The sequence below is a fragment of the Aptenodytes patagonicus genome, chromosome 2, assembly GCF_965638725.1.
Source record: "Aptenodytes patagonicus chromosome 2, bAptPat1.pri.cur, whole genome shotgun sequence".
In the NCBI taxonomy this organism is placed as follows: Eukaryota; Metazoa; Chordata; class Aves; order Sphenisciformes; family Spheniscidae; genus Aptenodytes; species Aptenodytes patagonicus.
This window is the reverse complement of record NC_134950.1, coordinates 38,213,446-38,232,009: the sequence shown is the minus strand read 5'-3', so window position 1 is coordinate 38,232,009 and position 18,564 is coordinate 38,213,446. Positions and strand designations below refer to the sequence as shown.

Below are 18,564 nucleotides of genomic sequence, written 5' to 3'. Positions count from 1 at the left end.
ATCCTAGAGAGAAGAAAACTTAATTTACCTAATCCTTCTGAATTTTCAGTTCTCTGGCTGTTTTAATTTTTTCATTCTAGGAAGGGTGGTATTTTGAAATAAATTATTATAATCTCATACAAAACCATATGTTGTTGGACAGTTGTATAGCTCCCACTGAAAGTGCAGTCATTTTATACTATGTCTGTATGTTCTTAAATGTTAGTCAAATATCCATTTTACCAGATAATATTCGATTTTAGAAAATAAAGAGAACAAAATAATTCAACCTCTAAATGTCATTATGAAATATGACATTATAATATCTCAACTATAATTTAGCTTTTTGGTAACATTTGCTTGGAAACTAATAAACGAGGTGTCTATTTAAAATGTATGGCTAATTTATATTTTTTTTAAAGAATGCAGTATTATGCTTGGTAATACTTTCATCAGTTCTTTTACTTTGAAATTTAAGAAAATCTTTGCAGATTTGCAGTTTGCAGAAAATATAACCAGTAATAAAATAATTTTTGAAAAATTATATAATCAGAATTTTGGCACTAGTTGTATTGCATCAGAAACTTGAATATAGGTTAAAGGAGGGATTGCTTTTTTCCTAAGGCAAATAACTTGACAATAGTTGTTTGTTTTTGCAAAACATTAGACAGCTGTAGGAGGACACATTAATTCTTGTTCAACCATAGCAATACTGGTTTATAGCACACTTTAGTGTTGATAAAGTAAGTGAAAAGAAGGGCTCAGTATTTGTTAGCTAAGGAGAAAAGGGCAGTATTAAAGAAAAAAGAAAAACGACAATGCAGACTGATCCTGCAGTCTTTCAGGCAGCTGATTAAGTACTACTAATAAAGCTAAATAATACTGAACATACAGTATTTCCAACCAGAGTTATCAAAGCAGTTGTTCCAGATCAATTCCTAAAGCTGTTTCAGAACTTGCAAGAACCTCACAGAGCATTTGCGGATATTGGGCAAAAGGAGCAAGGAGCAGAACTTTAGCTGCTGTTGCTTTGAGCTTCTTTCTCAAGCCTCCTTTCTGCTTCACACCAGTGAACAGAGAAGTACAATAAATTTTGCAGCAGTTTCTGAACCCACAGTTTTCTTATTGATTTGGACCTGCAGCTATCAGTTCTGCAGACATGTAGCATAGGGAAAGAACAAAAAGTAAATGGAATTACACAGAAAAATAAAGATACCAGGAAAACAAAAATCATTATGTTTGTTAGCAAAATCTTGCTACAGAAATGTGCAGCCTTCAACTGAGTATTTTTAGATATATGTTCTGTGTGTTCGTGCTTACGAACGGACAAACAATATGTACATGTATCATTTAATGCTTTGCTAGTTCTAGGCATAGGTAATGTTGCCTGGAGCAGTAGACTGCCAGAGGCAGCAAAGTTGCCTGGGCTCAATCTCTGAAAGCCGCACTGGCTATTGTGGTTATTGCCAGTGCTGCAAAGAGAAGGCAAGAAGAGCAGTTGCAGCTATTGCTCTGCCCACCCAACCTCTCCCCAGGGCAAAGGCAGCTAGCTTCACCTTCCTGAGCTCTTGGAAAATTCCTTTGCCTAAGTTACTAAGGAGCCACGAACAAGTAACTGTTAGTTCATCTGCTTTTGGGTTTTTTTGTGGTTTGTATCTTAAAGCTCTTGCTGAAATAGTGTGTAGCTAGCTGATTGTGTACTTTTATCTCTTTAAAATGGCTTGTTGTTCAGAGTAAGATTCAGCTAGCCGACACGGTGTGTTTGTCTGCAACTGTCTCTCCTCAAAAAGAAAAAAATGATCCGACTGTTGTTGCCTTTTAGGGCTCTGAAGGAATAGAGATCAGTTCCATGGTCCCCTAATAACTGCCAGTGAGACTTATTCTTTGACAATCTTGACATATAAAATGTAGAGGTAAAACTGAGGTTCCTCATAGGAAGGCTGTGAAGAGAAATGCATTCTTGCAATGGATTCCCACAAATCCTTCAAAACAGTAAGAAATATGCCTGTAAAATTACTTCAGGACTGATAACAAAATACATTCTCATGACTTGAAATGATTTTCAGATATTATATGAGATATGAGATACTATATTAGACACAAGATGAGGGGAAAAATAGAATAAATATGATGTTGATCAGACATTTCTCATAAATTGGACAAATTGATTCATGGCATGCACTCAAATGTGCATATTACATGTAAAAATTCCTGATCTGGTTCAAGGTGTGCCATGTTTAATACCGGTACAGCATTCCAATAGGGTAATTTGAGTCTGTTGCTAGTTAAATGTACCATTATCATAAATTTCTCTCTACTCACATATATTTGACAAATTTTCTTTAAAAGTGCCTCGGCCTTCAGAGGAGAAGTGTTTTGAGAAAAATTGTGGGATAAAGCAGCAAGAATTATGCATAAGGATCTTTAGAAAAGAGCTGTGTGGGTTCTTTTTTCATCTCCCGTGTATAAGTCTACATGTAAGATCTTTGATGTGGAGACTAAAGCAATCTGGATACCAGTTCTTAGAAGAGATAGGCAACATCTATGTCTAGAACATAATTTATAATATGGCTACATTATGATTTTCTTGTAATGTATATGTTTACGGTTCCATTTCTGAAGAATCTGGAAGGTTTTGTAATTAGACTTTTTTACTTTAAACCTTTTTTTAATAGAATCTTTTGCTATGCTTTATTTTTCTCAAAGAGAGTTGATATTTGAAAAATCGAGAACTTGTATTTTCAGTGCTGCACAATCCCAAACAAGGTGTACTGAATGAATAAACAAGTAAAGCTAGCAAAAAGCAGTTTGAAGTATTTACAGGAATCGGCACTCTTCCCAAGTGTTTTGCAAGGATTCAAAGTGGAAGCAAGCATTCAAAATGTCCTTAGAGATCCTAGTTTACTGCAGGGCTCATTTTCTGACAAATATTTAATGTAACAAAAAGTGCTAGGCAAAATGCAAAGCTTTTTCTTGAGATTTTTGCAGTGTGGTGAACTCAGAGTCCTATTTTACTTTAATGTTTCTGTAAATGAGTTTTATAAATATTTGTCTAGCAAGCTTTAAGAAAACACTGAAGTGATACTAGGAAAAAACTAGGTGGGCTGGAATTCTGACAGAAATGGAAAAGTAAGGTATCAGGGGAAATTACTAAAGTTACAGTGACTAACAGAAAGAAAGAGAGCACATGCACTGGGCAATTCACATTGAGTAGCCTTTCCCTTCCCTCTGAGTTGCTTCTTTTACCACCTGGATCTAACAGGACTCATGCTTATTGTTTTTTTTTTTATGTGAATCTTTGCATTCACTCATCTTGCCTTGTATGTGCACATAAAAAGGTATATTTTTCTTTGCAAATTATCCATGTAAGGCAAACCAATCTGAGTGTAACAGAAACTGGAAAAAAAAAGTTGTCCTACTGCAAAAGGCATTTCTGCGTGAATTTGCCTTGGGGTTTTGCTCTTTATTACTGTGGGAAAAATAGTCTAATGAATTGTTTTATAAAGGTGTTTGTTTTAAATACATTTTCTCCTGTTTTCCCTACTGCGCTGGAACTTTTCAGTTGCTTTCCTAGAAGGAATAGACACATGGATTTTCTGTGATAAATGCAGAAATTCCTTAATGCTAATTCAATTTGTGAAATGACTTGAGGCTTCATGCATAAGGAAAAATTAAGCTTTTAATTCTTGCTATCAATATATGTTGAATACAGCTATATTCCATTGAGACATGATTTAAATCGTAATTGTTAGAAGTTTTCTTATCTTTTCCCACTATTTTCCCTGGGAACAATGCTGAGAAGTAACTTCATTACTTGTACAAGTTTGAGTATAATCAACAGCTCTAAATCACCCAAACTGCAGTGTTTAACTAAATCTATAAATTATTTGCTGGATTGGGGTCACTGTTTAGCATTTAGCAGGTTAGTCATTAAAATAAGCATTTTAAGGTTCCACTGCCACATCAGGAACAACAGCAGTGTGCCTGTGAGATAGTATGAATTTTAAAGGTCATATTTATATATTTTACATACAAAATTAGTGTGTTCTGATACAAAAGTTTTCAAATCCAAGTTGACTTTTGTAAGTATGTGGAAATTCAGGCACGTAAAGTTAAAATTTTAAATTTTAACTTTAAATTTTAAATCTTCTGTAAAAATAATAATAACAGATATTAGATTAGTGCAACTCTTCCACAGCTAGTCCAAAACCCTCAAATGTGTAAGTTTAATTACTATTAGCCAAATTAACAATACAAGATAGTAGAAGAACATAATATCTAGGTTCTTGGGAAATAAGTGATATTTCTTGGAAGTAGTTTGAATCACATATCTTGAACCTCTTTGGTTGAGACCTCCCCTATGTAAAACAAATTCCGTAAAATAGACATAGCATTTTGTACATACATCTGCAAAATAATTATTTCTTACTTTTAAAATTCTCTTTTGCTTTGGGGAGCACCTGAAGTACTTAAAAATTTTTTTTCACTCCTTACCTGCTGGTATTCTTTTTGCTGATACCATGTTGCATATTGCAAAACTTGCGCCCCCCTGGGTGCCTGCCTGACCCCTGTGATGCGTGGCGGGGCTGCCCGGACCCCCAGGGCTAAGGACTGCTTCCAGAAGGGCCCCCGCTCCTCACAAGTTCAGTTCATCAGCCTCACTGGCAGGCGTTGCATGCAGTGTGTGGTTAGTGCTTCCAAGGAAACCTTTCATGGGGCAGGCAGAAGGGCAGATGTCTTCTGGAGTGAAAATACTCTTATTTGAAAATATTTAATCCTCTAAAATGTAATTTTAAATGGAAAGAATTTTCTGGACTTTAAAAGAAATATATGTTTTAAAAAAAAAAAAAATCGAGTGCCTTGTTTTTACCTGTCTAAAATTTTGGTTTCTTGGGCATGACAAATCCAAAAATATTAGTCCAAATAACAGTAAATAAAGCAGGACTGAAGCTTAGAAAAAAATTATTCTAGTTACATTTCAGAAATGGAAACAAATGTGATTCCCAGGTGCCCACGTTTCCTCCTTCCCTCTTGCCTGTAAACAGAAAAACTGTGTGTAAGTTAATTCAAACTACCATTTCTTTAGTGTAAGGTTTAGCGTAAGGTTTAGCGTAAAATGCGCTGGCTGACTGCCATGGGAAGCAAAAAGCTTGTAATTTCAATTACATGGCATTTCAAGTAGAACAGGCCCTAATGTGGAAGGTGGGGATTAGAGGTGGCTGCCAAGATTGCAACAGAGCTCTGAGAAGGTTTATTATTTTTACAGTACCAAAAAACCATGTTGACTAGCTCACCTTATGTCCTTGAACAGACTATGGAAGCTGAGAGATTAAACATTTGGTGAACTCTTACAGAAAATGCATGTTGTGTGAAGAATCTTCAAACAAAATATTGCACAAAAAGTTCCGCTGTGTGAATAGCAACTGTCCTTGCCAGCTGCTTGGTCAGAACGGAAGGGACACTTGCAAACAAAGTGTTCAGTAAAGGGGATTTTTTTTGTATTTGGAGGGATCTCTGTCAAATGTGGCTATTTAAGATATTTAAGCTATTCAGCAAAGAAATGGTAGGTTATACATAGAAAGCTAAGCATGGTTGTCTTTCTTACAGTATTATCTCCTGAAGTTACCAATAAAATTTGCACTTGATTAGCAAAACTATGTGGAAGAAAAAGTTCAATCAAAATGCATTGCATATATTTACAGCTTGCCAGGAACTAACTGATTAATTGGGTTCACCTCCTTTTCCTCGTTTCATTGTTATCATGCAATTCAGTCTTTAAAAATGAAGAAGTGCTTTCTCTTGTGAGGTGGGGATTGTTCCCACACCCAAAAAGAGATTGTGTGTGTGCATGGACGTGCATGTGGGTACCTGGGTGTTTTACTCTGAAGCAGGCCAAAATGACGTAGGAACATAATGCTGCATTGTTTATTAACACTTTTTATGGTCAGCAAGAAAGAGTAATTTGTTTTCTAAGAGGCACTTGATTTCCAGATGATGTTGTAGGTAATTTGGAGGCCTTCCTCTTGGTCTTAGCTATTCTGAAATGTTGCACCTCTGTAGAACTCCCCCGGTGTCAGTGGGTATTGCACAGCTCACGTCAAGTCAGCTTGATGGTGAGATCAAGACATTCACATCGGCACTGGGTTTTTTTAGGGACAAAAGCTATACTGATGCTACTGAAGCAGATACAGTGATACTGGAAAAACTTTCTTATTCTTATTCATGACCTCCTTAATTGTATTTCTGTTCTGGTGTGGCTATTGCCAGTAAGTTATAGTAGTTTCCAGAAGTTCAGGGAACCAGTGATGAGAGAAATTACCTTTGGCTTTATTGTTTGTAATTTTTTATTGTAGCAGTAATTTGGCTAAGTGATATAAGTAAAAAAGGATTAATGAATGTATTGTATGTGAAGAAATTATGATGATATGTAAAAGAAAGCCACTTATGAAATGGACATATAATTGACCTTAAAAGTTGATAAATGTATCCTGAGGGCTTTGTTTGAACATATTTCTGGCACAAAGAGACATTGCCTCACCTTCAAAGTTTGAAGGTGATGAACAGGGCCCAGAGCTGTTTCTACAAGTTAGAAAGACAAAGATGTCTTTCAGGAACATCCTCATATTTAGATCTTGTTAACGTAAATAGGCCATTTATAAATTTTGTGCCAATATTTATAGAGCTTAATGAACAATCAAGAGCAATTGTAGTTTGGAAGATAGCGAAGGAATTGGAAGGACTTCTATGCACATACTTCATACATATATGCTATATTTTTCAACTACATTCAGTCTACTGTCATTATCATTAAAGTCCAAGTTAACTGACGTTAGTGTGTTATCTCTGCAATTCCTGGCCAGTAGACAAAGGATAGGTTTTGGTGAAGTGGAATAAGAAGGTTTAAATAAATGGCTTGCAAGCCTAAATCTCTTTCTTAAGTGACATGCTGCCGTTCATCCAGTGGAGAGAAGGGGCACCAGTGAGTTCTGCGAGAGCTGTACAAATTCATTTATCCTTGCATTTGAACTGACATGCTTCCAAAGCCTCCTTGATAACATCCCCTACTTTCAGCTTGTGTTTATCTTTTAGGAGTAAGGCTGTTGCATAAATTGTGTGCTGGAGACACTGAAGACCTCTGCCAGTGTGTATGCAGTATTCACTTAGATGAACTCATAGTCTCAAAATGTTAATTTTTTTTTTTATGTTCCGTATTAATTAGATGTATAGAACAAAGGCTTTACCTGAGCCTGCCTCCAAAAATGTTGGTTATAGCTCTGAAATATCTAGCTTCAGAGAAGGAACAAAAAATGGTTACACTACAGTTTTAATGTCTTAATAAACTCTTGTACCTTTTTTTTCCCCAGATCGTTATTATTTTCTATCAAGTGAGTGTTTAATTGGAAGGCACTATTATAAGCACATAATTTATCATTAAATTAAATTGCCAATATTAAATATATAATCTTTCATAACTAGTATTGCAATACTGTTCTGGTCTTTTGTGAAGCTGTTGCCTGACAAAATGCCATAAGCTTATGATATCACATAGAACAGAAAAACGCACAGGAAGAGTTACAAAATTCGGGGAAAAAATTCACCCAAAGTTACCTCATTAATTTCACAGGGTGTTGGAACTGTGTATCTGAAAGGGAGTTTGAACATATAACAATATGTAATGGTAGAGACTGAATATATGTAAATGTATTTTTTTTAAATCATATACAAGATTAAAATTTATTCTTAGAAAGAATGTACACATCTGTGCTATGTCCAGAACTGAACACAAACTTTGTATGTCTTTGTAGCTGAGTGTTAACAGGATGAAGGCAGACACAAATATTTATTAAATGCATGTGTGCACCTGCCTCTGTGTGCCTGTGTGTGCTTATACACAGGCATATCTGTATGTCTTACATGAACTTATATAAGATTTTTAAAACCTGTGTTGAAACATACAAAGGTATTACTGATGTTTGATGATCTTTGTGATTTGGAGTCTCCTAACTGTAAGTGATTTAATTTAAACATTACTCATGGTTTTATAGACGTCTAAAGCACTATCATGATGACTACCATTAAAGAATCATTTTTCTCCATTTATCTTAGATTCTACTACAGGCAGTAGAGAGCTGCCTTTACTCAGACAGTCACCTTAGTTGTAAGTGTCTTACGTGATTGCTGTGTATAAAGGAAAGAAGTACGATAGAGGAAAAGGCAGAATGTAAGAAGAAACAGTAGAGGTCTGTAGAAGAGAATGATAACTCCATTTCATTTCCAGAAAATAGGACGTGGAGAGTGAAACCCTCTCACCAGGCTAACATTTGGAAGTCTGTGTTTTTAGGAGGTTAAGGAGTTATTGAAAACCCTTAATAATTGGCTTGTGATAAACTTGAATAGTCAGAGTTAAGAATATTAGAAGGCGGTTTGGTCTTCAAGTATTACCATAGACCACTGACTAGTTTTTATTCCGCATTTCATCAGAGTTGTATTTGTGCATGAGATTGTGTATTCAAAAAGGATTCATCCTTATAACCTTGGGGATTTTTTCCCCCATAGTCATTATTGAAGTCCTGCTGGTTTTCCCCCCTTATGAAAATATACACTATAAAATGTATATAAAAATGGCCTTTTTCTGCCATAAAAATCTGGGGACAAGAGTATATCTAAAAATAGATTGAAAATTAAAATATTAGAGTTCTGTTACGGGCTCTATTCCCCCTTCCCATCTCTTACTTAGTTTCATTTATTTCAGAGGAATTGTTTACAGAATAAAATATTCTTCCATCTAGAGATCGATACTGGGTAACTAATATCTATTAGAAATAAACATTTAGAGATGTGAGTAATTTAATACAGATTAATATCCCGTAGTGACCTCAACAAACCAGATTATGATTTGTATGGAGAATTCACAATGAGGACTGAAGTGACAAATGTTCAAAATCTCTTGGGGGAACGGGTGAATCAGGTCTAGTGATATGTCTGAAATAAATGTGTTTGCAGGATCAGTTCCACTTCTGAGGAACTTACTGTTTTATTCAGCTGTTCCTGTGTATTCACCTGGGATTAAATACAGGTGACTTTAACCAGAGCAGAACTAGCGTAAAAAACAATTGGCAAATCCAAAAATGTCATTAGTGTTCTGAAAATGTTGTGAGTTAATAACGGAATTATCTGCAGCTTTGAACTATTTCGTATGCTGGTAAATATGGCTAGGCTTTTTTTATGTACGCATGTGCAGCATTACAGTATAGCTGTTGCTTTATAAATATGAATCTGTGTTAACATATTTTAAAGATACATGGTGCACAATGATCGGTTGCATATGAGGCAGAGTTTATTTGGAAAGATTAAAAATGATGTAAAATGTATCCCATATAAGATTTTATTTCTGTAGAATTACACTTACTTTTCTAAAAGGGAAGGCAGCTACAGTGTTTTATTTAGTGTTTATGGTTAAAGCAAATTTTTTGTGAACAGAGATGATATCAAACCTGTATTTTCATGTTCATTCCTTGAACTGTTGTACACCTTTCCTTATGACATGAGAGTCCAGCCAGAAAAGTACCATCACGTGCTGCAGCTATCTGCAGCAACCCACGTGTCTGCTGGTGATACAGTTCCAGACCGGCAGACTGCCTAGCAGTGGAGCCCTCCGTGAATGGTGTCACCAGTGTGGGTCTCCCTCCTCTGCTCAATCATTCTTCTCCCTACAGTTCCATGTCTTAATGTCTTTGAAACCGTGGCCCCTCTCTAAATTTGTTTGACATTTACCGAAAGATTAAAAAGTTAGTAAGAGGTGAATGACAATGAGACCATGGCATAAGCCTTGTTTCTTTAGGAAACCTGGGAAATCAGCAAAAACCCCTAGACTACAGTTGAAATGTTTTGGTGAGGTAATAACGTAAAATTTATTTCAGATAGGCTGTTAAGAATGCTTTAATTAATGTTTTTGTTTGTTGTTTTTATGACCGAGTCTTGCACAGTCCGTCATATATTTTTTTTGTCTATTTCAAATAAGCATTAAAAAAAACTTAACAAGTTTACCTCATAGCATATTTTAAAATCATTTTTTGAAACTCTATTGAGTGGGTTCCAGAAAATGCAGATAATTTTGAATACCACAGCATTCAATAGTGAAGTGACTGGGGAGGTGGTCTGTTTGCTGGCATCCCTTCCAAACTGCTGTGTTGCCCTGATGATTTAGTTGCTGTTCCTGAAAGGCATACCTCTTGCAGTGATAAAACAGCACTGGCAATTTTGATTAGGAAATTCTATGCTGTTCCCAGAAGTGCTGCTTTGCAGAGATATGGTGCCAAATGTTATGGTAATTTAAAGTAAGTGCAACCCCCACTAAGTAACTGGAACTTCACAGAATGTAAATCATTGAAGAATTTGTCCTGTTGTGATGTCTCAGCACGGAACAAGAGCTTGCGTGAAGGTATGTATTTGAATTACTTTAGAACTGTTGATTTTAAGTAATGCCTACTATTTATGTTATTTAAGGTAAGACGTGATATTTTGTAATATTTTGCATAAAATATTATATATTCTACATAAAAAGCACCAGATTCACTATTCTAAATGAGGACACCACTTTTTTAATTGTTTCACATGTAAATGTGAAACTAGATTAAAAGCATTCCCTTTTCTTTTTATCTGTGTAAGTCTCAGACAGTTTGGACCCTGGATGCCATGGGTGTCAGACCTGGAGGTTCCCCAAGGCAGAAACTCTTCAAGGACTCCTTGGCAGCAAAAGAACTTCAGACCATGGAAAAACACCTAGCTGGTATGTATGGTAGCAAAGGATCATAAAATGCCTAGTAGTACTCACCCAGCTAGCTCTGCCAATATTTTAGATGAATGAAAAAATTATCTATCTCACATGCTGATGAAAAGAGAGAAAAACTTTAAACTTCCCTTTTTCTTCATTGAAGAGAAACAGCACAATTCTTGTTGTATTTGTAGATGTAATGAACTTTGCTGTAATTACAGTAAATACAGTAATTAAACAGTAATTAAACTGTGTTAAATATACTGCAGTCTGACAGCTTAATGATGCACCTTTTTTTTTTTTGTTTTCACATTTCACCGAGACTTACGCAATAAGGAGGTACTGATGCTTCATCTACAGTTAAGTAGTCTTTAGAAAAGGCTGCAGTGGACCTTGAGATTGCTTTGCAGGAAAAGCCCACCTTGTTCATGAGACTTCTGGCTAAGTGAAGTCTGTTAACTTGCATGCAGTGGAACATCTGCAACATCTTTGGTGGGGTAACCACTTCTAAAAGGTGAAACAAACCCCCCTTTTTTTCAGTGAAAAAATATTTCAGAGCTCTATAAAAATTAATGAGGGATATCCTAGGATACAGTTTGCAATTTGTTGTTCTTTGTAATCAGTATTTTCTATCTTCAGCTTTAGTTATAAGGTATGACATAGACCTATAGCATGGTAGTCCTATATTATGCATGCTATTTGTCATATGGTGAAAGCTGAGCTTCATGGGCCAACTCTATGAAAAGGAATGCAGAACTGGAACATAAAGACTGTATATGTAAGGTGGAGGGAGAAATGAAATTTATCTGACCCTTCTTTCAAATCATTCAGAGAGTGAGGCAGCGAACTTACCACTTTCAGTGTGATTTTTCTAAAAAACTTTGGACATTTATCCTACCAATAATACTGGTGTGAAAGGCTTGGGAGCTGTATCCTCTTCAGGGAGAGGTACAGCCGTTGTACTTCTGTCTAGCGGCTGTTGCAGCTGAAGTCAAGGCAGAAGACAAAGCTATGAGCACAGTGAGGGAAGCTCTTTAGAAAAAGTTTTTGCTTGTAATGGAGCAAGAGCTAAAAATTATGCTATCTACAAATGAAGTTATTTTAGATGTTTTTTGTTTCTGACAACAGAGATACTGTCATTCAATTTTTTTTGACAGGTTCAAGTCACTGTAGCTATTAGAGATGTACCCACTGCCAAACTAGACTGAAAATCCATGAGCCCTCTCTCCAAGCTGAAACTGCCAGGAACATCTAGTGGGAACCAGGAGACCAGCAGGCCAAGCTGTAGTCATCAGGTTTCTGTGGCATAGCAGGGATCTGAGTACCCCAGGGGCCTCTGCCACTGAGGTAGCACCTGCCTTCCCTTGTGTTGCTGCAGTTGTCACTCAGGAAGGGTCTGGTGAAGATCTCCCTACTTTGATTTATGTCCTAACTGGTCACACTTCTGTGGTTGTACTAGCTGTTCTTGTATGCAGTATGCTCTGAAACATGCAGTTCCTTTAGATCTCCCTTGGCAAAGATGACAGTAATAACTACCATATTCAATAGAATATGGAATTTTAAATACTTAATTGACCGTAAGCTAACTAGCTACATTCACTTAGTCTCCGAGATTCAGTCTGCTGTTGTGTCACCTACAAGGTCTTCTCTCTTGCATCAATGCTGTTGTCATTTGGCTTTGGGTCCGTTATCTCAGTAACGCTGTAACATGGGGTTCAGTCATTCTACCATTCAGTAATTTTTGTCTGCCTGAGAAATTCACAAGAAAACAGCCCTATTATTAAACATTGGACTCTCATATTCCTAATAATTCATGTCCTATTATAACACCAGTGCTGCTTGAGACAATTATTCCCCTCACGGACAAGCATAACAATTTCCATGAAGAATCAGCTCAGAGGACCTCAGATAATAATGCTGTGGTTTTGCTTAGCCTTATTTGTCTCATATATTTGCAAAAGTTCAGGTGTCTGATATCAGCAAGCCTCCTTGTTTCTGTTCTCTTACCAAGCGCACTGGAACCTATTAATTCTACCCAATACTAGGCAGTCATTTAGATGCCTGAATTATGACTTGGATTACCTGTATAATGATGAAACGTGGTCCCTTGTCTCAAATACACCTTCTTAAGGAGCCTGGCTTTCTCTTATAGACTACGTGCCGGATAAAACTCACTCCTAACATAAGGCACAATTTGGTGCCTGTGCCTAAATTAGGGACTAGCACCAACTGCCAGCAACTGCCTCAGTACCTTGATATTTGAAAGCAGCATTTTTACAAAATCGGATATTGAAGCAATCAGTTTTCTTTTCCTTCTCTACATACAGCTCGTAATACTTTTGTCTAAGATCCAGTCTCTTATGTTACTGTGACTGCTTTGTATCACATGCAAGTGGAAAATATATTTATTTTGGTAGTTAATTCCAGTATCTTGCCAATTTGGTTTGTTACACTGATTCTGTGGTCATTGGATACTTCTGAAATATATTTTATCACAAGAAGAACTGTTAAATGCATAAACGGTTTTTAAGCACATTATGAATCATATCCTTATTCTGGTATTTCTGATATGAAAGTAAAATGCCCTTGTGTTGCTCTGCTGCCTGTATTTTATTTTCCTTTAAATGACATTGACAAGGGATTTAAAAAATCCTAAGTCATAATTCAATTCTGGTATTTACTATGGATCAGATAATACTGTAAAGCTGGAGATGTGTGGGGTTTGTTTTTTTTTTTTAATTTTATTTCTGGTTGAAAAGCTGATATTGAAGCAAAATCAAAAAGAGGATGTGTGCTAAATAAAACTGAATAATTACACTATGGAAATGTCTTAATTATACATGGAGAAATGATTAGAATAATTGGTTTATCTGCAGGCTTGATTACTATTTGGAATTAAGGAAACATGAGCCAGAATAAAATGTTTATTTAACTCTTATTAAATCATTCAATATTCAGATAATTTCTCAGCATACTGAATCATCATGGGGAAGCAAGAGGTCTGTAATTTTGCAAAGACATAGGCTAAGCTGAACTTTTAAAAGAAAATATTCCTCATTTGGTTTAAATCAGGTAGCCCACATTGTCATTTATTGGCCCCTGCATTTTTGCTAGGCATCTTACAAGTTCCAAAGTGATGTGTATTGATTTTTTTTTTTAAAAGCATAATGGAAGAGTATTTCAAGACATAATTATTTCAAAATGGAAATAATTAATTTTAAGAGGCCAGCAAGGTAGCAATTAGAAATATTCTTAACTGTGTGCTAGAAACAATAACTATGTTTTGAAATTTGCTAATAGCAAAACATTTAATCTTTAAAGAGTTGAGAGACCCTTTTATCTGAGGCTTTCACAACTATTTCAGTTTTATCAGCTTTTCTAGTAATTGCATTTGAAATGTGTGGAATATCTTGTATTAGACTAGTAATATGAAATTGACATAGCTTATTTTCCTGTTTTCAAGGTGTTATTATAAAATAAGTTAATGTTAAAGGCAGCACATCTTTAATTATTTTACATACAGCATTCCTTTTATACCTACTGGTAAACACAAGTGAAAGAAAATCTGATTTTTCCAATATGCAGTTCAGAATCTGTTTCTTTTAGGACTTTTAGAACCTGAAATTATTGTTATCAAAATAAAAATGAAATGCTTATTTTATATAAGTTCACTAATGGGTGTTTGAATCACTAGAGCCTTGCTGATTTACAGCTTCTGGGACTGTGACTTGTACAGTTTAATGGGAAATGAATCATAGAATCATAGAATCATTAAGGTTGGAAGAGACCTCTAAGATCATCGAGTCCAACCGTCAACCCAACACCACCATGCCCACTAAACCATGTCCCTAAGCGCCTCATCTACACGTCTTTTAAATACTTCCAGGGATGGGGACTCAACCACTTCCCTGGGCAGCCTGTTCCAATGTTTAACCACTCTTTCAGTAAAGAAATTTTTCCTCACGTCCAAACTAAACCTCCCCTGGCGCAACTTGAGGCCATTTCCTCTCATTCTATCGCTGGTTACTTGGGAGAAGAGACTGACACCCACCTCGCTACAACCTCCTTTCAGGGAGTTGTAGAGAGCAATGAGGTCTCCCCTGAGCCTCCTTTTCTGCAGGCTAAACAACCCCAGTTCCCTCAGCCGCTCCTCAGAAGACTTGTTCTCCAGACCCTTCACCAGCCTCGTTGCCCTTCTCTGGACACGCTCCAGCACCTCAATGTACTTCTTGTAGCGAGGGGCCCAAAACTGAACTCAGTAGTCGAGGTGCGGCCTCACCAGGGCCGAGTAGAGGGGCACCATCACTTCCCTACTCCTGCTGGCCACACTGTTTCTGATACAAGCCAGGATGCCATTGGCCTTCTTGGCCGCCTGGGCACACTGCCGGCTCATGTTCAGCTGGCTGTCGACCAGCACCCCCAGGTCCTTTTCCGCCAGGCAGCTTTCCAGCCACTCTTCCCCAAGCCTGTAGCGTTGCATGGGGTTGTTGTGGCCGAAGTGGAGGACCCGGCACTTGGTGCCGGGTTTGCTTTTTTGGCATTGCTTTTCTAAAGATAACCAACTGTCCCTGTCAAACCAAGTTACAGTAGAGTACATGCCAGTGAGAGTGAAAATTCGTAACAATTGTGTAAGATAAAATAAACTTGAGTATACTGTTCCTTAAGCTTGACATTTTTACTTGCAAGGACTTCCGGTGTGTTAGCAATGCTAACCTAAATTCCAGCTACCCTCACCTAACTTTGCTGGATGTATCTGATTTAATTCATTATAAGCATTAATATGATTTAAATGAATTCAGAAGACACTTTTCATCACTACCCCGATCTGTCCTGTTTTTAAATAGGATCTTACTCCTTATGGCTATGTGAGGGGTAGGGACTGGACCACCAAATGGTGGCCACCTTTTCTCCTTGGATCCTAGATGTTGGTGACCCCATCCCCTGCTGTGGCACTGACAGCAGACCAGAGCACAAAATTCAGATTCAAACAGGTTCACAGATCCACATGTGCCAAAGTTCTAAGGTTATTTCCCCTAGAGTTTTGGTTGGCTGATAGACAGTGAGGCCAGAAGCAAAGTCTTGCCTTGAACCAGTTTTGGATTGCCCTTCATTGCAGCTGAGGATGGCAAGTTCAGCTCACTGCTCCATCTTGGCTTGATACTAATGATAAACTGTGCAAAAGCCACAGAAAGAGAACTTTGAAGAGATGAGAGGGATTTTTGTAGGTTGTGTTGACGTTCCATGAAGTGGTAATATTTCATTTCTGTGGGATAGCTGTGTTTGCAGTAAATGAAATGTAAATAAGCTTTGAGGCAATGCTTGACAAGCATTTGAACTGTTAATTCTGATGCCTTATATTTTAAGGGTGAATAGATTTTGTCTGCACAGCTTCAGGTTGTCGCTTACATTGGAGAAAATCAATAAGAGTTTTAAACCAGAGAGAAACAGAAAGTGAGTTTCTTGCTTTCTTTCCTTTTTTTGTTTGTGTGTGTGTGCACAGATATTGAGAAGGACCTAGCACTATGGGAAGAAGCAAGACTCTCAAGAAGCCCTACTATCCAACATCATAGTTTAATTACATCTGACCATCAAGGCAATCTTCAAGCTACACAGGGCCAAAATCCAAGGCCTCAGGTGTCAACTCAGGCGGGGAAGAACATTCAGCTCCAAGGAAACAAATCACCACCGCTGCCCAGTAACAGCAGAACACAGGTCTCCAGTGTTGCAAACAGTAGGCCTCCAACGCCCGGTACACAAACCAACAGGCCACCAACTCCATCAACTCCGGGTAGCAGACCTGTGACCCCGAATAGCTTGCTGTCACGGCCTCTTACCCCTAGCAACCAAGGAAATAGGGAAGGCATCATTAGTATGCAAAGAAGCAGATCTTTGACATCTAAGAGCCAAATGGGGAGGACCCTCAGCGCTGCTTCAGGGCTCTCTGTGCAAATGAGTGGAGACATTGTTGGAACTGTCACTACTCAGAGAAGCAGTTTATCAGAAGTAAGATTTTCAATTTAATGTTTTTGCTATGTTTAAGAGCTGCTATAACATGAAGACTAGATTGTGTTTTATGTCGAAGTAACATCAGTATACCTAATGTAACTTACTACTCAAAAGAACTTGAAATATAATAATGAGACAATTAGCAAGGAAATACTGCTCAGCTTTGAGAGGTACTGATTAGAGAATGTCAGGATTATAACAGAAATCATACTGAAACACTCGTGCCCCCAAATTTTCCATGAGCTCTGTAGTGTTTTGCCTGCATGATGCATAGCAGTTTTCTTAGCCTTACAGTTTCTAAGAGGTGCGTACCTCTGGAATATTAAACACAACTTTATCCTATCTTTTTGATTCCAGGGTATTTTTTTCCTGCTGCACTGGCAGTGCATAATATTTCCTTGGTCTGCTTTTTCTTTCATTTTTTGGACACATTGGAATGATTAGTTAGGCATCGCTGAATGGACAAATTTTCCGAAACACAAAACTGAACGGCAATGAGAAAATGTCCAACATTGTGGAATCACTGTCTAGTACTATGTGCATGTTAACTAGGCTGATTCAGAGCATAAAAACTTCCTGTCCCATATTAGAGGCTTTTACAGGATTAGTCTTTGTTTAAAACAAAACAAAATGCTAAAGTACCTTCTAAATTTTGAGTGGGATTCTCCTCTGCTAACCTTAGCTGCCTTAAAGATATCTTTAGCTTGTAGGCAGTGGAAATAAAAGCACCTGTGAAAGAATAGCCCTGCTGTCTATCTCAGATACATGCCTTACAAAGGTGAGTTTTTTCTCAGGAAATGCCAGTCCTTCTATACTGACTTGAGAAGAAGGACTTATATGGCTAGATTGCTAATTTTTTAATGGTGGAATAAGTTGGTTCCCACGATTTATTACCAATCTCTTTGTAATCCATTTGTCAAAAGCCTGGAGAGCTTTTTTCCAAGACTGAAAAAAAAAAAAATCATACCTTTAGATAATTGTTTTTGAGAAGTATCATTTGTTTTAAAAATCTGTTGGGTATGACACTTGACACAATGTATTATCAGTCTAATGACTTCTTAAAAAAATTTAAAAGTGTGGTTTATAATAATATTGCTTAGAGATGCTTGTAGGAAAATTAGAGATTTGATACTTAGTATAATCTTGCAATTAAGTATATGGCCTCCATTATTTATTATGAAAGAAAGGAAATGAGGCACAGATAACTCTAAAACTAAAGAATTTGGGGAGGAAATCTTACTTAAATTTGGTGGTGAAAAAAATCCTCATTTTGGTATTTGAATGGCAGTGCACTAATCCCATCACTCGAGCTACTTCTTCACCTGGAATTGGATATCCAACTTAAAGACATGAGGACTGACAGTGACTACAGTTCTGTTGAAAGTATCTTCACTGACAGTTGATATATTTTCAAACCAGAAATTTTCCATGGGAAAAAATATGTAATTGTAACAAATTTCTTTTGGAAAAACCTTTTGTCTCCTGTTTTGAGGGCTGTGTGTATTTGTGTGTTGGAATTTTCTCACCAGAAAATGAGAATTGAAATTCATTTTTAACTAAAATGTTCAGAAGAAATGAAGGGTTTCATTGTTTCCCACTAAACACTTCACTCCTCTTTTTCTTTCCTCCTTTTTAAGCAGTCCTGTTCTTAACTGATACGTAGTCATGTGGTGCCAACTAGAATTATTATATAGAATTCTGAAAGTGCCATGTAATGAGCACTGCATCTCCACCAAGGGACATCCAGTCTGTCCATCAGTTCTGATCTTTCCTGTAACAAAGCAGGCAATTAAAAAGGCTTTCTT

The 18,564-nt window shown here is 37.0% G+C and overlaps 1 protein-coding gene across 5 annotated transcripts in view; it reads left to right on the top strand.

Moving 5' to 3' along the window:
- C2H8orf34 (chromosome 2 C8orf34 homolog) overlaps positions 1-18,564 on the top strand; it is a 175,058-nt gene that overhangs the window by 139,953 nt on the left and 16,541 nt on the right. For all 5 annotated transcript variants that reach the window (XM_076329589.1, XM_076329588.1, XM_076329592.1 and 2 more), the window contains 2 exons: positions 10,648-10,768; positions 16,254-16,756. In XM_076329589.1, coding sequence (XP_076185704.1) covers positions 10,648-10,768; positions 16,254-16,756 — 624 coding nt within the window. The remainder of the gene's footprint in view (positions 1-10,647; positions 10,769-16,253; positions 16,757-18,564) is intronic.